The following is a 24,204-nucleotide window of genomic DNA, read 5'->3' as shown; positions in this document are numbered from 1 at the left end:
ATGAATTTCATGTTGTAAGATAAAATACATATTTAATATTAGATCATACAGTAATCTACTAACTATTAACAATGTGCGAGAGGTGCAGAAGGAAAATATAGCTACTCTTTCACAAATTATTGAACCATTTAGGAAACACCTCCCCTGAGATGTGGTAAATAAGCAAGTCATCGTTATTGTTATTATTACTATTATTATTATTATTATTATTATTATTATTATTATTATTATTATTATACATGGCATTGTGATTTTATCATCTTTTGGTGATATCTAGTATCAGTTGGCAACACTGAAGAGACTGCCAAATTAGTCTTTTAAGGGCCGTCTTCATAGATATTTTAGCGCGGGTTTCTGGTGGATGATCAGTGTTTTTCGTATTCATAAACCAGTGTTAGCGATAGGATATGATTTGAATTCTGCACAAGTAACCAGTGGATAGCCGGGGCTAGCTTAATACGCTCGTAGCGCGTGCTGCGAAATGTCTATGAACAGCACCCTTAGGAACTACTCTTACGTGATCCTCACTATATACTGTATTTTTTTTATACAGAAGAAAACTTCCCACCGCGCCGTAGAGTTAAACGTTAGGGCGATCAGTAACGACAGGGGTCGAAGTGTGCTACTTACTACCGTGTACCTGTTTTATAAAATATTCTTACATCACGTTAACATTCTTTGTTATCTTTCTTCACTTTAGTTCTCCTTGCAATCTAGTTAAGTTTAGGTTTCAAACACATTTACAAATTACTTTTCATTCAGTATGATCGATATTGTGATGATGTGCTTAGTAATTACTCTATATTTAATAGGTGATGGATGACATCACATACACTGATACCAAGGAAGTTGTGTATCGTGCTTCCCAGAGCGAATATGGCAATGCAAGGAATGGAAGGCAACTACAGAGCCCCCTGTCTATGCATGATACTTTTGATAGGTGTTCGCAGATAATCAGAATTGAATTTTCTTCGTGAAATGTGTAATTACTCTTCTCGAGACGAAATTGTCCCACAAATTGATTCTAAAGACGCATTTGATAAATGTAAAACGCCACAAACGTATTACTTACTGTAGTTGGCGCTTCAGCAGTGTTGAACTGTAAGCGAAGCCTACTTAGTCACGTGGCGCAACCATGCACTAACATTAATGAAGACGCACGTTTTGGTGCAAACAGTTGCTAACGTTGAGGCAAAGGTAAACTTCATCTCAGTTCATCATTGGACTACACTCGTAGGAAAAGAACGTCTGGCAAAATTTTCACAGATTTTTCTTATAATTAGTAAGATTTTTTTATTTTTATTTTTTTCATGATACATGTCCTGCTAAAACTGTCTTAGGAGCTCGAAATATCCCCCCACAAAATACAAACAACAACGAATTGCAAACCAAACGCATTTCAGAAGTCTTGGTTTCAAGACCAGGACAAGTGAGCGTCCAGCAATCATCACATACCAAATTACTACCAGTACGAAAATACTTTCCACTAAGTCCTACTAATGAAATAAAATTTGGGGATAACAAACGAAAATCTGAAGCTGGGTAATTACTGCGTGCAATTTTTGGGCAATTTAAAGCAACTTATAAAAACTGTATTTAAAAATTTCTGGCAAAGTCATCTATTTATGAAAGGCAGTTTCAAATTTTGGCATGCCGCAAATAAGATAATGATCAAGGAGATCGTAGACTCGTGGGTTAGGTCTCCAGTATGCCATAAAATGTGTGGTGTAACGTGGATAACAGGCGGAATAAACAGACGCGCCACTCAAATGCAACACTGCACTGGGAAATAAGCGGAAAATAGCTGGCAAATTTTGCTTGGAGTCTTCTCATTCAGAAACAGAGCTTTTACGCTCTGTAAATCAAAGACTTTGGCTTCCTAGCTTTACCTATAATCCGAGAATCCGAGAAAAGATTTTTAACACACTTAAAAGAATCTCCCTGAGATATTGATCGGAGGTCATACACATTATTGAAGAAAAAGGGGAGTACCACCACATAGTAATTCAGCTTCTTTGCCTTCTTACCTCGTCCTTAAGTGTTGAGACGTTACTAGAACGCTTCGGTCGCCTTTACCTCTGAAGAAGTATTCGAGTACTATGAAGAATATTAATTGGTTCTACAACAAAGGCAAGCTTTTTTCCTTGCGAAATTTGAACTTTATTCCAAAATACTCCCTGTAATTCCGACGTCTGAGGTAATTCCGTTTACAAAATTAAACTCTTCCGATCGCTGTAATGTATTATTATTCGTAACGGATTAGCAAACTCTTCCATTTCTCGGATCTGTCCTCCTGTTGACAGTCCATGACGGGCAGCAATTTTAATGAACATACGTGATTAGCCAAGTCTGCGTTAGCTTAATTCTTAATGTAAATGACAATGTCAGTATGATATTCAGCTTCCATATTCAAGGTGAAAATGTTCATATCTGCCAAAAGAATGATTAATTACAGTTCCCGATTAACCGTTCAACTACTGAAGATGTGGTCATCTCTCACGGTCAGCCAGATCACCTGACTTTGTACCGATGTACAGCTATCAAAAAGAAAAAGTGGTCGCTCTCTAGAAACTAAGTTCCCTTCGGGTATCTCCGCTACAATTCAGACAGGCGATGTTACATGTTGTTGGACTAGGTTGCCTGATATCTACAGTTATAATTGAAGAGTTCTCCGTGTTACTGTTGTAGCGTAACGGTAGCGTTTGGGACTGGTTTTCATGAGGTAGTGCGTTCAAACACAATCTACCGCTTTATGTTTTTTTGTTGAGAGAGAGAGAGAATATAATTGCTCCTGTCTCTTTTATGACTTTCTGTAATTAACATCAGGTTCATGAATGTATTATGACATTATGGCTGCAAATGGAAAGAAAGATTATATTCAACAAAAATATCTTTCGTAGCATAAACAAAATAAACTTACTGGCGTCTGCCTTAGAACACTCAAACAATTAAAAGTAAAAAAAAAAAAAAACAACAAAAAGCCACGATACAGTATTTAATCAATCTTCCTCCCATCTCGATCACATCTTGCAGTCTAGCGGGCTTGGAATCTACTAGTTATTTCAGTTCTCAGCCACGACATCCCTGGCATCCTGGACGAGCTTCTACAAATCAGGACGTCTTGGAGTGAGATTGGGCCAATTTTTCAGCGTATGCTTCTTTACTTTGCCTCTGTAGCTCAGTCGGAAGAACGACGGAATTTACATGTCAATGTCTCAGGTTCAAATTCTCATCACTACTTTTCCATTTTATTATGTTAAAGGATAATATAATGTAATAATATAAGAAGAAAAAACTAATACTAGTATTATGCAACTGTATTGTTTCAAAATACATTAAATTTATATTATTTATATCACTTACTAAATTGAATATTATTTATATCGCTAAAGAACGATAACAAAATAAAATGAAAACTTGAACAAGGCTCGAAATCACAACCTTCGAATCATTAAGCAAACACACTACCGCTGCTCTACGAGACGTAGACGTGAATGACTCCTGTTTAAACATCTTAGTTCCGAAACTGCTTCTATAAGTGCATGTATCATGTAACATCACCGTTATCCGAAGTGGACTTAGAAAATATTCGCTGTTCACGAGTGCGGCCACTTTTTGACAGCTGTACACCATTTGGCACATAAATTTGTCGCGTTCAGAGACCTAGTCACACCTCGAAATAGCTCGGGAAATAAAGGCTTCGTAGGGAATATGTAGTTTCGTATTCTAGATACGTCGCTGCTACGACTTTATTTCATTCTCGAATCTTGATATTTTCCCGTGTGAATCTCGCGTTAGCCCAAAAAATTCACGCTACAACAAAGCGACCATTTTTCATATAAAACAGTGTAAATATTAGTAGGCCTAACTCAAAACATCCTAATTCATCCTGCGAACTGGAGGTGGAGTGTGACAGCGTTTCACCGTCACAGCTCCGAACTGTGAAGGGGTCCAGAAAAGTAGGTGACAGTTAATGATTTTGTCACAGTTTGATTTTTGTGTTGCGATAATTCTTCGCGGTTGTGAATGCTTCTCATCATGAGCTGACAGATATTTAATGCTTATCACTTCTGCAATTTTTTTAGTTGATTTAACGACGCTGTATCAACTAATAGGTTATTTAGCGTCGATGAGATTGGTGATAGCGATGGTATTTGGCGAGATAAGGCCGAGGATTCGCCATAGATTACCTGGCATCCACCTTACGGTTGGGAAAACCTCGGAAAAACCCAACCAGATAATCAGCCCAAACGGGGATCGAACTCGCACCCGAGCGCAACTTCAGACCGGCAGACAAGCGCGTTAACAGACTCAGCCACGCTGGTGGCTTTCTGCAAATTGAATTAAAATACCTGTACCACGTCGTATATCAACAATAGTGATCAGCGCGGTACCGGCAAGTCATTCTTGGAAGAATATAGCGATTAGATTCAGTATGAAGAAGTTGAAGTTGATCTTTCGATTGAGACGATAATAAATTAGATCCCACTTATGTTGTTTAAGTTAATCTTCTGGTTTGCAATGTTCGACTCTGAAGTCATCACACATACGTACATCAGTCGCCACCGCTAGGAGTCGCATATCGTTCAGAGATGGCGATTTCTCGGAACTGTGATTTTGAAACTATATTCAGAGTCGGAACCAGCGACAAACCTATCACAGGAACAAAGCCAGAGGTCTTCATATCACACTCCACCATTACTTCGAACATCCCTTAAGTTTCCTGGTAAAGTTCGGAAACACCCTGTCTATAATTTTCCGATAAGTGTTAAAATATTTAAAAGTTCTCGAAGAAATGAAATCTTCAATGTGTACAACACAATCACAAAATAATTCTTATAATTTTATTCAGCATTCGAGTTTGAAAAAGCCACCGGCGTAGTTTCAGGGTAGCCAGCGGCATTCTTGATCAGAGGCTGTGCCGGAAATGAGTTCGAATTCCGCTTCGGCCGGTAACTTGGTTGGGTTCCCCCCCCCTTGATGTCCCCCCCCCAAACTTTAAGGCTATTATCTAGTCATACGAATCCTCTATCTCCAATTTCACCGGCGCTAGTTAATCCCACAATTAATACAGCGTCGTTACATAGTAAAAAAGATGGACTCGAATCTAAATATTGTAAATCTTGGGCTTGCAAACATCTGTTCCAAAATATGAATCTTAAGTTTCAAATGAGCGTGCATTTTCAATGTCATGTAGTGACAGCACTGAACGGCCTCTTTCTGAATTATGTAAAATGGCTTTTCGTGTACATGCTATGAAGGCCAAAGGGAGGTATACCAGTTTTTTTTCACATGCCCTGTTCACGAAAGTGGCTGTTACCATTACGCTCGAACTTCACCACCACAGAAAAGATACCAGTTCATAACTCTAGGTAGCAGAAAATGTCACCTTAACTGTGGTGGCTTCCGACGAGTACAAACATGCGAAATACTGTATAAATATAAAAATATTGCTATTTGCAGGTACTCATGCCAACCCTCTGATCCACAAATTAAAATGTGTGTTCAGCAAAAATATATATATATATATATATATTCTGGAAGTTTCATGGACTTTAATTAGCGAAACTTTCAGAATTAGCAAGCTCTGCCGAAAATTATCAGCGATACTGAAGAAGTGATCAACATTTGGAAAAATACTAATGTATGTTAGCGTACGGCAAGCTGAAAAAATGTGTGATGTCACATTCCTAATTTGTATAATTATATAAAATTTGATGATGATTAAAAAGCTCTCAACACTAAGAATAGGACCGAAATAGTTCGAAGACAGGTGATTATCCATTTAACAAGCTTGACTCCGAAAACCATACCCTTTAAAATTTAGGGGGCATAATAAAATGACGAAACCGAAGTATTAGAGAGACAAAAAGTGCATATTTGTTTACCCCGAAAAAAAAATGTCTACTGAAACAAGTTATTCTCAAATTGAAGACGCCAAAAATTAGATATCATAGGTACTCAAATACGCTCGTGAACTTCCCGAAGTTGTTACAGTTGTTAAATTTATGTATCTACATGAAAGTCACGTCGTCAAAGATCTGAATTACTAATGCTTCACTTATAACATTGTTCCCCTTTGTCGCATATACTGTATAATTTTATTGTTATCTTGTTTTGGATACAGATATTCTGTTTCTATATCGCCTAAGCTCAGGTAAAATTGATTGATAAAATCAGTTAATTTCGACACACATTTTCTTCAATTTATATAACATGAATTGCTCAATACTGTACTTCGCTGCCCAATTAGGAAGGTAATTTTAAGCTCTTAAATATATGCGAAACTTATGTAAAGCAGAACAATGTGCCATGTTCAGCACTATGGAATGTTCCGTACTGCGACATGCAGTATGTAATGTACGTCAAGACCGAACTATATATCAGTTTACAAAGTCACAAAAGTTTCGTCACCTTCCGTAAACATGAAAGTATACAGGTAACCAAAAAAGGCAGTACATGTGCACTCAGACGGGATAATTTTACATGCATTTAAACTTCCGGCAATCGCGGACCTCAAAACTTCACAGAAAGACACTGTTGGTAATAAATGGTGACAGGCAAGATATAAAATAACATTCTAAAGTAATGCTCTTTTAGGGACATTTGGTGCTCTCGTCACGCGAGTAAAAAAGTACTCGTGAGCACGAAAGACCCTGAGATTTTTTTTATTAAAACTTTGTTGTACGAACAAAATCTTAAAAATAATAGTTCTCTTTAACTTATCCTTGATGTATGAGCGGCACAAATAGTGTTCCTGTCCATCCATTATATCTTGTAGACCTGATAGGGTTTCTCGTATTTCATGGTGTATTTTGTTTTGTTGTGTTTAGTCAACTGTCCGAAGACGGGTCTGAACCTCATAAGTGATGCCAACAGGCACCACTCATAAGGAAACTAGACCAGGAGACGCCCACAAACGCAGGCCACATAAAAATCTCCACATCACCACCAAATGACAATAAAATAATAACAATAAATTGTTTATATCTCAATATACAGGGTTTGCATAACAAAATTAATCTTCTGGAAACTTCCTTTAACTTAAGACTCCTATTAATTTTTGTGTTTTACGGAACACTAGTTGCGTGACTATAATATTGACTATATAAATTTTGATAGTTTTAACTTAGGTGACTGTTTTAAAAGGTGTAACCATATTCATGAAGTATCAGCTATTTCTTGTAAAAAAAACTTCTATGGAAATTAATGAACTAAAAATAGAATTTCATTTCGAATGCTAAGGAGTAATGATCGACTCATTCAAATTGATAATTATTTGTATTTATAGATCTCCAAGTGGATCTTCAACTCGAAAAGCTTCATCAAATACTCACTAAATTGCCCAATTATACAGTAGTAATCGGGAGAGACGTGAACTCTGACTTTGATTTCTTAACAGAGAAAACGGCTGTACTTGACCTATTAAATCTAATAAGACAATTCAACTTCTATCTAGGAAATTGCACTGCAACGAGAGGAAAAGCATGCCTCGATAACATTTTTATAAATAGTCAGCAGGAACCCTATAACATTAAAGTATATAATTTTCCATATTCCGACCACTCTGCTTCATTATTGCAATTAAATTTTCACTTCAGAAACGGATGCAACCAACCTCAAATTTTTGAAAAGCGATTATTTATCGCTGAAAGAATAATGAATTTTTGTTGTTACATAAACAATATTGTTTGAGAATCAATCTTCAATGTTCAAGCAACAAATACGGCTCAAATCTTCAATACATTTTTTAATTTAATTTTAGAATATTTTAATTTATCATTCGAAGTGAACAAAGTAAAACTAAATATTGGCAAAAAGCATAAAAACAAATGGTACTCTGAAGAATTAAAACAAATGAAAACCCAATTACTAATGCTACATCATATTTATAAGGAGATTGGTCTGCTCACAGTTAAAAATAAATTAAAACAAATTAAGAAACAATAAAGAAATCAATAAACTCAAGCGAAACTAGTTTATATTACAAAATTAATTGTTAACTCTGATAATAAATATAAACCTGCCTGGAATCTGGTAAGAAGAGAAAGGACTAGTAACTCTCAAAATCAAATAAACAGTCCTAATATATCGCCGGAAAACTTCAATACAGTTTTCATTGATTCGGTGGACAGAAATATAAAATTCAACGCTCTGAGCTATCCCCTATGGAAATACTAACCAGAAAAGAAAATATTTCATGTACTTTTAAATGGAGATAAGTCACCACTGACGAGTTATGAAACATAATAAGAACTTTGAAAAAAATCAAATTCATGTTTATATGTTAATTGATTTTTTAAAAATAGTTCTAAATTCAATTTATATTCCTCTTACAAATATGATCAATATTTGTCTGAAAGAAGGTATATTTCCAGATCAACTAAAAACTTCGAAAATATTTCCAATTTATAAAAAAAAAGGCAATGGATGAAGTCCACGTAGTTACAGACCAACATCTCTCATTCCAGTGCTATCCAAGATATTTGAATATGTAATTTTCAATCAAATTTATGACTACTTTGAAAATTCAAATCTCTTTAGTACTAACCAATTTGGTTTTAGAAAAAAGAAATCAACAAATGATGCAAATGAGTTTTTAATAATTGAAATTTTAGGAAATTTTGAAAATAAGTCACAAGTTAATGCTATATTTTGTGATCTCTCCAAAACGTTCGATTGCGTTGTTCACAGCAATTTTATCAAAATTAGAACTTTATGGTATTCCAGGGAATACACTAATATTTTTAGAACTTATCTTCAATAGGTGAAAATTTGGTCAAGTCTCACCAGCACAAATTATGGTGTTCCACAAGGCTCAATAATTGGTCCTCTACTATTCTTAATATCAATTAATGATCTTCCTGATTTCATTAAAGCTATAACAATTATGTATGCTGATGACACTACATTCTTATTTCTAGCTCTGCTCTGAATTACAGTGTCAGGAATGGTTCATCACACTGCTAAGAGGTAAATATGCTTAAAAATCTGTCCATGTTAGAAGTTCAGTTAAATTTCTCAGTCATACTTAGGGCCTACAAATACAGTTCCGGGAAAAGTGGAACAGTTGTTAGTTTGAATAGCCGGAAAAACGTAAATACATTTTCACACACTACATTATGCACATATTATATAATGACCTGAAACCAACAAAGGTCCTCTGAATACGGGAAAAATCAATGGATTTGTATACTTCCAACAAATCACTCCTCAGTCTTTAAGTAATCAAACATAACTCTCTGAGTAAGTTGCGACACGTGTTGACGGATCAGGCGCATGGATATGATTTAGAGGTCATAATTCGCAGTGCTGCGGGGTGTTGCAAGTGAAACCTTCAGTAATTACTTATAAATGTCTACCAATATACATGTGTAAGTTTCACAGTGTACACTGCGCATTTTTTTTTAATTTCTAAAACAATTTTTTTTCCCCAAAACACGAGCAATAAAAACTGGATTTATCAGTAATTAGAAAAAAAAACTCTGAAAACTGTAATTGTTCCTAATACATAAAACCGTAACACATTCATGAAAAATATACATAGCATTTTAATTTGCATGATTAAGTCAGACACAATGTTCATAAATCACTTATAAAAATACAGAGTTAATTAGGAAAGATTTGTGTCACTTTTGCCCGTAGTATTGGCCAGAACCATTGAGGTACTCTTCGAAAAATATTTTGGTCTTATTATAATGACCACTGAGGATAATTGAGGTAATTTTGTGTTTCTAATATGAAGTTCGAAAAATGACTTTTGTCCGGGTTTTTAGCGATTGAGACCACTATGCGCCGGCGACCTACAGTATCTTCCCATTTGCTTCTTGACTTCACTGTAATGCAGTATTTACCGAAAGTAACCCATTGTAATACAATGGATTATCTAACAAGACTAATTCCTCGTGGGGTTAAAGTTAAAACAACTCAAACTGTAGAATGGCACAATGGAAACAAAGATATCTCCACCAACTGACCTACAGTATTGTTCACTCGAAAATCTCCCTTCAAGTCACTGTAAACTGTGAATAATGTTGACGTAAATAGCTACAGTGGCTCCCATTAATATTCGGTTTGACTGGCATGTAAGATTAAAATAAATACACTAATTATTTTCAAAAAAATTAATGAAAATAAAAATATGCACTATAATAAACTTAAAAGTATGCTCTCCGTTAAATTACATAGAATTAGAACAAAATGAAAAAATCTTCTCTGTTACATAAATAAAAAATTATAAACATTAATACATTATTTGTGATAGAACACAGTGCCTCATTAATATTCGGTTTGTTCAATTCACATTTTGTTGAATACCCCTTTTGCCTCAAAACTGCCCTCAAACGCCTTGGCATACTCCTGGATAACTTCGTAGTAAATTGGGGACTAATTTTCCTCCATTCTTCCGTTAATTTCCGTTTCAGTTCTGTCTTGGAAGTGATAGGAGTTTGTCTGATTTTGCGATTAAGTTCCTCTCACAAATTCTCGATCGGATTTAAATTCGGTGATTTGCGTTGGGGTTCGGACAGTTGTATAGAAGCCATAAACGCACTTTTTCAGCTGTGTGTTTAGGATCATTATCCTTATAGTACTTGAAACTGTCTTTAATCCATAGACTCTCTGCACTTCGTTTTAAATTATTTCTCATAATGTCCAAATACACATGCTGATCCATCCTTTTTCTCTGAAAACAAGTTCGCCAACCCCACCTACAGCCATACAATTCCATACCATGATGCTGCCCACACCATGTTTCACCGTTGGTAACAGATTCTTTTTTTTCGAGATCTTCATTTTCCTTACGCCACACATACTGTTGTCCATTCGACCCGAAGACGTTAAATTTGTTTTCATCGGCAAATAACACATCGTTCCCCAGTTTTCCTCTTTGTGGACATGTTCCCTTGCGAATTGACGCCGCCTCCTTTTATTTATTTCATTTATGTAAGGTTTTTTCCTACATACTCTCCTATTAAACCCCTTTTTCCTCAAAACTCTTCGAATTGTTTCGGCACCTATCTGCTTGCTAAACTCTTCACGAACACATGCTGCAAGTTTCGTTGCACTTAGTCGAGGATTTTCTTTTATTTTCTTCAGGATGGAGCGTTCTTCACGTTCAATTAATTTTTTTGGCTGCCCTTTTTTGGTATGGACTCGATTCCGCCTTCGTTTCTGTATCTTATCACTATATCCCTGACTGTACTCTTACTCACACTAATATTTCGGCGTATTTTAGCCCCTCTTCGTCATGATAGATCACAAAAGTTGTGTTGTTTCCTTTGCGACCCATTTGACGACCTGTAGACCAATCAAACCTCGCCTGGGCTGTGCACAACGTGTAGATTAAATGATTGCGCGTTCGCTACTGAAACCTACAATGATGTCAACAGAAAACTGCATTAGATTGAAAGTAAATAAATCAAAACCGAATATTAAAGAGAGTGAATTTTGATGTTACTTACCGATTATATTAAACTTTCGATGTAAATTCTTTAACGTTATGTACTAAGTGTTTAAATGATGTATCTGCAACGAAATGCAGGTTCGCTTGGACACAGAACAAAATAACAATAGCAAAATACTGTGAAATAAACCACGAACCGAATATTTATGGGAGCCACTGTATCTACAGAGAGTTCGACATCTAGGGTGGTATTCATAGACATTTCGCAGCACGCGCTACGAGCGTACTAAGCTAGCCCCGGCTATCCACTGGTTACTAGTACAGAATTCAAATCATATCCTATCGCTAACACTGGTTTATGAATACGAAAAACGCTGATAATCCACCGTAAGCTCGCGCTAAAAATGTCTATGAATACGGCCCCTAGAGGCCTAACAGTAAAACTAACGCCAAGCTACAGGAAGCAGCAATAAATAGAGTTTAATTTCAGTTCAATGCTATGTAAATCGACACTCCCACATTTAGCGACAAGTTGTGAATGAATACTGTGTGCTTTAGCTTGGTGTAGGTGTTTGTTAACTTTGTGCATGCACTGGTAGTATCACCCGAGATCACATTCCTCCATTTCTCTTTAACTGAGACAAGAGCACCGTCCCTCACACAGAATGTATGGTTATCACAATAGCAAGCTGTACAGAGAAGGGTATCAATGACTGGAAACCACCTTATGGACTTTGTTAAAATGGTTGTTGTAAAAAAGTTAAGCCATGTTAACCCGCATCCATTTATAACTTGAAATGTAATCCAATGAAAATATCATAGCATGAGTAAATTAATATGAACTATGAACCCGGCCCCGGAACAATTTTTCCCTTGAAATTATTCAAATCTGCTTTACAGGGAGCCTTACCTGAAAGATTTGATTTGCATAATATATACGTCACTGTGTACGTTAACAGAAAACCACAATTTCAAGTCACACAGAGATTGAGTGCACTCGTTGTGGGTCTCTGGCGTTTCGTCAGCCCACGCGAGTTGTGCGGATATAAAGGGAAAAGTTGAGACGGTGTCGGGTGGAGTTCCCGGGTAGCTCACTGGTAGAGCGCTGGTACGTTCAACCAGAGGTCCCGGGATCGATACCCGGCCCCGGAACAATTTTTCCCTTGAAATTATTCAAATCTGCTTTACAGGGAGCCTTACCTGAAAGATTTGATTTGCAAAAAAATTTATGACATACCGAGATATGTACATTAGGTTTTAAAAAATTACCATTATTAGCATGTTAGTCGAGCAATTTTGTATTTTAATGCTTTTAAATTGTTTAATTTTGTTAACTTTGATAAACGTAATTGTATAGTGATCGTAACCTGAGCAAGCCTGAACTAGGCGAAAATGTTTGTTAATGAATGTGTTTCAATAATTTCAGTCATTGGTAAGGGATTAATACTAAACATACAAAAATAATCAAAAGTAACAACTAACAATGGCTACACCTATTAAATACTTCAATATCAGCCATTCAGGAGATCGTAGACTTAAAGAGCTATTATGATTACATATTTTAGAGTTTTACACCGTGCTCGACTTAACTTGAATGCTACGCAACTATTTAGAGTTCCACTAACAGAGTAACAGTCCATTGTTAAAATAGGCTAGTGTAACGGATTCAACAACATAGGAGACGTATTAGGTGCGGTAATGTGTTACACCGATAATAACAAGCCTAGTCGTAGAAAATCTGAAAGGCAGTCTGTTTTTAGTTGGTTATTTAACGACGTACCAACTACAAGGTTAGGTTATTTAGCGTCGATGGAATTGGTGATAGCGAGCTGAGGCCGAGGATTCGCTATAGATTACCCGATATTCACCTTACGGTTAGGGAAAATCTCGGAAAAATCCAAACAGGTAATCAGCCCAAGCGGGAATCGAACCCACTCCCGAACGCAACTCGGTATCGGCAGTCAAAAGCACTACTGCCTGAGCTACGTCAGTGGGTCGTATGTTCCAATACGCGGTTTTGAATGAAATGAAAAATATTGCCTATTCTTGCCTATTTCACATCAGATGATTCGAATTACCATTAGCTGTGCTTATGAACGCACGAGATTCCCTTACCCGTTGGTAATGAAGTGTAAGTCAGCACAGTAGTGCGAAAGGAAGACATTTTAATATATAATTTCGTGGCTAAAGAAAATATTAGCTAGTGCCACCAATAATAATTTCTTAAGACATCTATACTGCACACACATCATGTTCGGTAAGACATTTAGACAGAAGTTTATCAGTTCAAGCTACGTGTTCAAAATATACATTACAAAGCAGAAGTCTCTTGTTATAACGGAATTAAGGTGAAGTCTTAAAACTTCAAAATTACGTACCCAGACTAAAGTATCTACAGCCTTGCTAAGATTGAACAAGTTGAAAAATTAACAATGACATGGCAATGAACATAATGAACCTTGCCGAAACTGGCACATTATGGAAACCATCACTAAGCTTCGGCTAAAGAATTCTTACTAAGAAAACTTTACTATATAGGATTATTTTAGTTGGTTATTTAACGACGCTGTATCAACTACGAGGTTATTTAGCGTCGATGAGATTGGTGATAGCGAGATGGTATTTGGCGAGATGAGGCCGAGGATTCGCCATAGATTACCAGGCATTCACCTTACGGTTGGGGAAAACATCTGAAAAACCCAACCAGGTAATCAGCCCAAGCAGGGATTGAACCCGCGCCCGAGCGCAACTTCAGATAGGCAAGCAAGCGCCTTAACCGACTGAGCCATGTCGGTGGCTATATGGGATTTTAAACTCTAGAAGCTCACATAGCGAAGATACGTTTCTTGCAATTACAAACAAAATTACATCCACAATACAACAATTTCTTCAAAGCTACCCTGTGATAGTAATGAAAGATTCTCTGTAATGTTTCCAAAATAAAACTTTGTTCAGATGTGGTATAAAGCAACGAGGCCGTCAACACTGCTGAGTAACAACAGTACATATACAGTACGTAACAGTGTTGTTTGTACAGTTCTATTTTCAAAATAAAACACTAATTTATCTTACGAAAATATATAAATTATTATTTCTTCTTATGAGAGAACGATTACACATGGACTTTGGAAATATTAACTATGAATCTCTCGTCACGTGCATTTAGCATTTTTGCTTGATTTTTTTTTTGCCAAGTTATTCCAAGTTCCAGGATTTCGAAATTTTTCTACAATATGTTGTACTGTATAATATGTTTTATGCACTACTTTACCTCTTTTCCTATATAAATAGCCCTTCAGACCAGGCGAACAGGAACTTCCTTTAAATCGGAACTGAGCTTCTTACGACGCACCATTGTACACAATTCTCAATTACAGACTAACAGTAAGTGATCTCCAATGAAAGACAACCCTGTGCACACTGCATGCTTGCTTACTATGCATCTAAATGTAACTACCCTCTGTCCGTGGACGAAGTGTACAAACAGCAGTGTTACAGGAATTTCACGGAATATGTAGTTTTAAATTTTTATGTAAGGAATGGGTGTATGTAAATTAATTTTATTCATGTCACTGTGCTCGTGTTTAACTCCTGAAACATAATGAATTTAGTTTTATTGATATATTTTGAATTTTAAGGTCATTTCAAAGGTTAGTTTAATATACGAGGTGTACAAACAGTTATATACTGTGTGCACGCGCGCACGTACACACAGTATATAAATTTTCACATTCCCCCCTTTTGAAGGTGGCAGTTCGCTTTTGATGCTTGGTGCTGTTAATATATTTCAGGAGGTGATTATCCCTTTCGTCTGTGTTCATTGGTTATTGACCTTCATTGTCTCGCCAACAGCGTTAACTACAGAACAACGGCATTTTGCTGTACTAAAAATACGTTCATGTATTGCCATTTTATTAGTGTACCTACATATATATATCTATTGTGATGCTGGGTGGTACCGATCCTACCCTCATAAGCGCTCAAACCAGTGCTCGCTCTTTAACGCAGTGATGTTAAGTTCTGTTTTACAAATTGCGAGTAATTTTTAACCCGTAACACGAAAATAAGCTACGTTCCGAGAAGAGTCTTCACTAGGTTCATTTCTGCATTAACACATGGGCTAGAATCAGTGCCGTCATGGCAAGTTTTTTTTCTCGACCATAACATCCCACCCCGCATTTTTTCCTCTTGAAATATATTTTACTTCCCCCCCCCTCTCTCTCTCTCTCTCTCTCTCTCTAACAGTCAATCTCTCGTTTTATATTAAAGAAGAAGCAAAGAAATTGTTTTGCACTTTTAATTGTGAAACGACCTCGATTTAAATAATCTCCCATGAATCTCCCTCAGTAAACGCTCACGTGTCTTGATTAATTTTGGAGCGTGTATTAACACTTCGTATTTTTTTTTTCCAACCATTCTTTAAATAATTGTAGTTCTGGATTCCAGCGCTGTAGATGTGGATATTTATGTTTATGAACATCAAGAATGTATTAGGAACAGCAAGGAATTATGTAAGATCAGTACAGGTTCCCATGTACAAAATATAGACTTCCATATACAAAACTTAAGCAACCATACGCCGTATGGAAAACATTTTCTCTTTCCCATAAGATTCATTAAAAATTGTAGGTTCCCGTATGGCCTCCATAACAGTACTGCTTAGAATTCACACTCATGTTTTGCAAACTCATGTTCTCGAACTCTTTATGAATTAAGACAAAATAAAATTTGAGCCTTTTCTTTTAAGAGCTGTGTGGAAAAAAATTCACATTTATTGTTTGGGCACGTCGTAAAATTTACGACTGCTTGTCATAAGTTATAACTTTACTATAGAAAGCATAAACACAAGGTTTACTTTTCCTTTTGAACAGTTCAGGACAGCGATCTCTGCGCTAAGTACAGTCTTAGAAAAAAGTTTTGTCGCACAGATACTTTTTTAGTCCCAGAAAGGAGGCAGTACGCACCATCATACAACGAAACAAAACAAATTTTATCTCAACTAGTCCTCTTGTGCACCAAGTCGCTAGTCCTCTGATCATGCGCCCTGCCTCCTTTCTGGGACTTACACAAAGTATCTGTGCGACAAAACTTTTTCTCTAAGACTGTACATATACTTAAATCATTTAGTTATCCCATTATTTTCGGTTGCTAACAATAGGACCTACTCGAAATCACGTCTAACGAATCATTCTGCAGATCCTATGTTCCCAATTTTGCAACAATTCATATTTTTACAATTATACGTGAATTCTGCATTCTGGTTTCACAACTATGTTAACTTTTCTCTTAATGAAGAAATAGGGAAATACATATGTTGAACCTGGTTTCGTATCTACGCGGAAGAATTTGCTTACGATGTAACATTAAAAATCAGCTGTTTGGACAATGTTAATTATTTAATTCATTTTACGTAAAGCCCCTCGCACAAAAGCAACAGATAGCCTGCGTAGAAAACATTAAATTTATAACATTTATCCTGAAAAGAACCACTACTCGTAACAAGAGATTTCGTGCCATCAGTACAGTCTGACGGATACACGTGACTAGTAGTCAATCATAAACCCATTAGTAGTAGTTCCATCAGCAAATTCCTTCGTAAACAAAGTGAATACATAAATTATTTACGCTTACAGTATATCAGTATTGTTCCACTTTGTTAGGTTTTTACACAGCCTACATTTTTATAGAGTTGCACTAAACATCTACAACAGGGTCAATGGGATCCCAGATACAATATACACTTACTAAATTCAGCTTTGTTGCATATTAACAATAAGCAGACTACTGATGGGAAAGAGAAATCGAGAATTCTAAGTGTGGAAATTGCCGTAGAGTGCATTAAAAATACACATCAATTCGAGAAGCAGAGAAGTACCACAAAGCGTCAAAATCATGTCACGAAAACTTAATTAATTTGGATGGTAGAGGAATCAATTATGAAAAACGTTAAAATAAAACCTGTATAGCTATGACCTGGAGTTGTTGACTTCCAGGTATAATTTCGTTGTCAATAGTTTATTTTTTTAATACGTGTTTATCCTATCTATTGGTACACGTAATCGTCACGAAGTTAAATATAGGGTAGCCTAGCCTACCCTTCCCTGTTACAGTCTATTTGTATCTCGAAATCATCACTTAAAATTAAAATGGGGTGGCGACAGGTGAATAAAATTGATACCGGTACCACAAGTTTATAGTCTAACCTTTTAAAACTATCTGAGACAAGAATTTAGTTTTCATAGACCTAAGAGAAAATGACGCTTTATGAATTTCCTAAGTATTAATTCAAATTCGCAAGAAATTTGACATCAGCTAGACACCGTAGTTTCAGACCAAATCCTGTTAAAAATTATAATTATTGTCTGGAGAAAAAGCGACGAAATAATATCGAACAAATTGTCTATTTCAAACAAAAGTTTTCTGCAACGTACTGGGTGTGAATTGAACATTAACCCCATATGAATGACCATACGAGTTTCCTTTATATCCAATTCATGACAGAAGTACTCAGTCCCAGAACGTGTATTAAAAGCACATGACAGTGTCTCAATTACAGTAATAAGACAAATTACAGTTTTCGTTTCTATTACTATAATTGAAAACATAATGCGTACAAAACGAGTCGATGTATGCTCGTTACAGACTTCAATTAATGTAATTCTTTTTTCCGTTGGATATACCTAGTAAAAACAAACTTATTTCTCATCACAACAATAAAATAATAGCTATAATAAAGGAAAATTCACCCTTGCAACCATAGACCATGCAACTGAGAAACGACGATGGAACGCTAGTGCTATAATATTGTAGTAAGATGAAGAAAACCGATATTAATAGCAAACTCAACTTGTTTAAGAGCACAAAATAAAACGCACGATCGTAACATGTAACACTACTCAATTTATCCTTCAATTGAAGATTGAGAAACACACAGGTAGCATACATGTAGATATTTTAATTTTATAACAGACCAGAAGAATAAACAAAATCATAAGTTACTGCTCGTCGAACTTCCAAACTAACATCCTAATTGTAGATTCAACTAGTTGTGAGATTTGTTTTAGTTATCCAGCTAAAAATTGTAAAAACAAATTAGGTAAGTGTGTTGTAAGCATCTGCTAGGCTATTTTCCCCCATACAGGTTCAGGGCACATACATTACCAGATATGTATTATATGTATTATTTTAATTAAATTTTCCGAGTTTTCTTACGACTGATATCGTTAGCCTTTTACACTCGGGAAAGCACATATGCCCTGGGCCTCTATTGCGGGAAGATGGTGTCCTGGCCAACGCTTACTACATAATTACTGACATGTATTATACTTCACAGAAAATGTATGAAACTTTCAAATATTCGCAGTCGTGAACCATTTTATGAAACTGCTTGAAACGTACAAGACATTGAATAACAATTTCATGAACTTCCAACATAATGCGGCTCACAGTAGACAAGACAAAATTGTCGCTTACTTTTAAAATCACAATTAGTGTACACCTTTACACTGTACGAAGAGACGTCTACTAGGTCTCCACTGCAATAGAAATAACACTGTACTCGCGCAATTAAGCATACCCCAAAACAGAAAGTCATTTTTAAATTTCCTCCGAAATCCACTTCAACAGTTATCATTCGTAAAAAGGGTCTTCTCTGATAAATGGTAGTAACCCATATAGAAAACATCAAGATGAATGGCAATCTTTACAGTCAACGTAACAAAAACCCGGAGAACAATGAAATCAACATCATTTCCGTCGCTACAATAGTGAATAAATTACATGAACCGCAAGTTGTCAGGTGTACGTCATAGATACTACAGGATGCAGAACAAAATGGAAGCTTTCTCTCAAAGTCTTGCAGGAACTGTAAAAATGTTTCCGGAATATTACAACCCGAAATTCCTTCGGTCCAACTGCTGTATAAAATTAAGTTCTCTCCTTAAAACTAGAAAGATTGCGGTCCAATGTAAAAAAAAAAATACGAACATGAATGCAACTTAGAATTCTTTCAACCACACCAACACCAATGCAAATTCAAACTCTTTTCTATCATACGACCACGAATGCAACTTCGAACCGTTTTCAATATTTCACAGACATAAAAATGAATAATATTGTAAATAGTTGCAGAAAAACAAAGTTACGGACATAAAAATATATATCGCAAATAGTTCCAGAAAAACAAAGTTGGAGTTTATTTAAATAATTTCCCCGAATACAATTTCTGGACTGACTTTACAATCCCATGTAAACTTTGATGTTCGTTGTAAATGGGTATAGAAGAAGTCTCGATTCGTGAAGAACCTGTTTTCGTACATTGTACAAAAAAAAAATGCCTAGAGAAATGAAAACTTGAGAACACGTCGCAAAAATGCCGTGAAATCACTCTCCAACTGACGTAATTATAGCCGAATATCTGTAACATATTCGTATGTGTTGTAGGTATTCTTCAGAAAAACAACGTTCAAATAAATATTCAACACTACTACCTACAAATGAAACTTGAAATTTGTTGTTAAAAATGTTTTAAAATTTGCTTAATTTATCACATGTCAATTACTAAAATGTACCTGAATAATAAACAGGATTGCCTGACGTTAAGACCCGAATATCAACTAGTGATGTAAGGATAAGCTACTATTCGGTTTCCCGGTAAAAGATGTGGTAAAACCGTAATTTTCACCTTGTACATACATCACAAAAATGTATAACATTCACATAAAAGAACAGTCTAATTCCAAACAAGGAATATAAACGGCTTACCAGGGCTACTGCCAGGAAGAAGGATGCAATCAAGCAGACCCTCATCATTGATGTCAATGATACTGTTGTCTAAGAGTTCCGGATGAACTGACCACTCTGTTCCTCGTCACTCGCTCGACTACGCTGACTACGTTGCTCAAGTGCTGCCAATGCTGCCTCTGCTTCGTGGCCGTTCGTTCTTGGTGAGTCAGTGCGGCAGACGAGGAAAGAAAGGAGATGATAAAGATGCAGTCAAACCTGTTTTTTCTTTCTCTAGACGTGACTATGGCAGTTATTTCCTTTTTGCTTCGTTTTGTTTGTAGCTCGCTAAGAACGTACCTTGTGGAACGAACGAATTTCTGGCGCACTGGAAAAAAAGCATGATGAGAAGACGTAACGGTGAGCCAGCGAATGTTTGGCCTTCCACGTTTTGGCAACCGATAATCTAATTAGAGATTTTACTTTTTTGGAACTTCTTTAAGGATGAAATAATTACTTTTCAACCTTTGTATTTCCAAGCCAAGATTGCACACAATTAGTTAATATTCCACATATAGGCCTACTTTAGGGGACACACTTGTAAAATTCGAAACTTTTTTTATTGGGCCAAATTTAACCAATTTTTTCAGCATAGTTATGCTAACCAGTAATGGCATTCTACAAATTTTCAAGAGAATTAGGTAATTCCCTCAAGAGATATATTTTTTTAATATACAGTGTAATCTTTTGATTAGGCCATACTTTTTATACCTAATCGTTGAACAATACGTAATTTTTACAGCTGAGTCTCCATATGTGTGAGAACCAGGCTCTGCATTAGATGTACTTAATATGAATTAGTTTCTGAAATATAACTTTTTGAAAACAGAAAAAAATTAACATTCATACATTTTATCTACACATTCTCTGCCTACCGTAAAAATTTAATTAGAATTGGATAATATTTACAGTAGAAAGTATGGTCTAAGCAGAAAAAATTGTAAATCACTGGAAAGTGAGTTTAAATTATTTTTATAGCTTTCAAATGGACCACGCCCACACAGACATTAGGAAAACATTTTTTAAACCATCTTGAAAGTGGATTTGGACACATTTCTTTGGCAAGATGGAACCTATATATACTGTCCAACCGAGTGGTTATGTGCATTTCGATTTCCCCCACCCGTTTTGCTGGCTTAGTGCTGGCTGCAAAGACTAGTGGCTGGAGTGTTAGGCTCTTTCCTGAAAATATTTGCTGTTCGGAATTGTAAGTCTACGTAATTTTAAAATAATTTAAAGAAAAGAGTCCCGCCAAATAAGTAAAGGCTGATTCACAATTAACCGGAAATGGAAACGACAACGGGAACGAGAAAGGAAAAATTGTTAAAATAAATGTATTTAAATGTGAACATTCACAATTAACTATTATGAATGCTCACATTTAAATACATTTATTTTAACATTATTTCCGTTGTCGTTGTCGTTTCCGTTCCCGGTTTATTGTGAACCAGCCTTAAGTAATGTGACTTCCCCCGTTTCGCCGACACTGCGACATAACCACTCGGTCGGACTGCAGTAATGGTGTTTTAAGTGGAAAAAAAAAATCAGTAAAAGTTTTACATTTTTCGCGAAACAGTCTACACTTAACTTGTTACTAGATGGGAGTGGTAGTGTAAGCGCTAATTTTCGGTCATCTTTCTCCCATGATTTTCCGTCACTGACTTCGGAAAGGACGACCGCTGCACAGCGGGTCAAAATGCGATTCTAGCGAGAAACGAATTATTTTATTTGAAATATTACTTCAATGAGTCCCGCGCCGTGGCATCGCGGTCTAAGGCGCAATTCACACAGAGAAGACGTAGACAGGACGTGGCTAGGACGTCGGGCGGAGACACGACGCGGACATGATGTGAGCAAAGCATACTGAAGAGTAAAAAAAAACCTTCAACACTTGTGCGTCGCACAGCTTTCGTAATGTCTTCTTCAGACGATGAGGATGCCCTGGCTCTCGTACAATTTGGTAATATTAAAAAACACTGATAAGATTTTGTGTGCACCCTTAGTGGTTTGAAAAAAGGAAGAATGTATGTCATATCTTATTTAATTCATTTTATTTGGCCCGGGTTCGAATGCCGGTAGGGACAAGTTATCTGGTTTAGTTTTTTTCGGTGTCTTCTCTCAATACGAGCAAATGTTGGGTAATTTTCAGTACTGGACCCGGACTCATTTCACTAGCATTATCAGGTTCATATCATTCAGACGCTAAATAACCTGAGATGTTGATACAGCGCCGTCAAATAACCTAATAATTATTTTTTATTTGTTTTATTTATTTATTTATGCAAGCTTATTTATTTATTTATTTATTTATGTATGCATGTATTCATTCATTCATGCATTTATTTATGCACGTATGCACTTATTTATCCATGCATTTATTTATTTTTTATTCTGGTAGAGTTAAGGCCATGGGACCTTCTTTTCCACACTACCAGAAGTGAAATATAGCATATACATTGAAACAATAAAACGTAGTAATATTTATATATAAAATCGTTACCATGTACATTAAGGAGCTTACATACTAAATAGTGAAATATTGACTAAACATGATACATAATTATTTACAATTTATATCCTATTGCCACTTTATAATAGGCCTAAGTGACAATTTATACAAATACATAGAACAACCTATTAAATTCGGCTAACACTCACAAATCAATCCCATGTAAAAGTATGTAATTTTAATTCTTAATTTAAATTGATTAACTGTTCGGCAATCCCTGACATGACGAGCTAAAGAGTTCCATAGGGGACAAACTGACATGGAGAAAGAGATGAATAGAAAGAGGTACGGTGACGAGGAATAGATAATAAAGTCTTATGTTGATTCCGCAAAGTTGTAAGATATTCAAAGCGAGTTCTCAGATATTTTGGAGTAGAAGATGTGATGAAAGAATTGAACATGTATCCCGACCGTTTCCAGAATTTTTATTAATGTTCCACCAATGTTTCTGTACCATATTAATGGTTAGAGCGTCTCACTGCGAAACCAGGTGGCCCGGGTTCGATTCCCGGTCGGAGCAATTTACGTGGTTGAGGTTTTTTACGGGATTTTCCCTCAACCCAATATGGGTAACTATCGGTGCTGGACCCCGGACTCATTTCACCGGTATTATCACCTTCATCTCATTCAGAAGCTAAATAACCTAAAAAAAGTATAAAGCGTCGTAAAATAACCTATGAAAATAAAAAATTAAATATACAATATTACACCATCTCTTCACAAATTGAATATCAAATTCAAAATCGGCGCGAATTTTCTTTCACAGTCAGACGCCACGTGTCGCTTTCAAGGGCCACTCGTGACTCGAAAGAGACGAAGCGCTGACTTCGAAGTGGCGTGCCCCCATCCCGTCCTCTCTGTGTGCATTGATACATTTGTTTACATGGGAGAGACTCGAAAAGTCATCATGTCTCAGCCCCATGTCCGAGGCACGTCTTCTCTGTGTGAACTGCGCCTAAGGCATCCCGCCTTGGACTCGCGTTACGGAATGCGCGCTGGTTCGAGTCCTCATGGGGGAAGAAATTTTCTCATGAAATTTCGGCCAGTGTATGGGACCGGTGCCCACCCAGCATCGTGATGCACTTGGGGAGCTACGATAGGTAGCGAAATCCGGTTGCGAATACCAGCTATAACGGCTGGGGGATCGTGCTAACCACACGATACCTCCATTCTGGTTGGATGACGTCCACCTCTGCTTCGGCATGTGGGCGTGAGGCCAGCAGCCGACTGGTCGGTCTAGGCCACGGATTATTATTATTATTATTATTATTATTATTATTATTATTATTATTATTATTATTACTTCAATGAACAATATAATGATTAATTAAGGCAACACAAACATAAAAGTGTACTGTAGAAAAAACAGCAATATTTAATGGAGGTTAAGTAGGCTTTACTTACTTACTTACTTACAAATAGCTTTTAAAGTTCAGTGCCGCCCTCACATAAGCCCGCCATCGGTCTCTATCCTGTGCAAGATTAATCCAGTCTCTATCATCATATCCCA

General features: G+C 36.4%; 1 protein-coding gene across 1 annotated transcript in view; it reads right to left on the bottom strand.

Annotated features, from left to right (window-relative positions):
- LOC138707849 (uncharacterized) overlaps positions 1 to 20,345 on the bottom strand; it is a 66,983-nt gene extending 46,638 nt beyond the window's left edge. Inside the window, exon 1 of the mRNA XM_069837827.1 lies at positions 20,168 to 20,345. Within this exon, the coding sequence (XP_069693928.1) occupies positions 20,168 to 20,215 (48 nt within the window). The 5' untranslated portion in view covers positions 20,216 to 20,345. The remainder of the gene's footprint in view (positions 1 to 20,167) is intronic.
- Between the last annotated feature and the right edge of the window lie 3,859 nt (positions 20,346 to 24,204).

Source organism: Periplaneta americana, chromosome 10, assembly GCF_040183065.1.
Source record: "Periplaneta americana isolate PAMFEO1 chromosome 10, P.americana_PAMFEO1_priV1, whole genome shotgun sequence".
In the NCBI taxonomy this organism is placed as follows: domain Eukaryota; kingdom Metazoa; phylum Arthropoda; class Insecta; order Blattodea; family Blattidae; genus Periplaneta; species Periplaneta americana.
The sequence above is the reverse complement of the archived record's forward strand: the minus strand, read 5'-3'. Positions and strand labels throughout refer to the sequence as shown.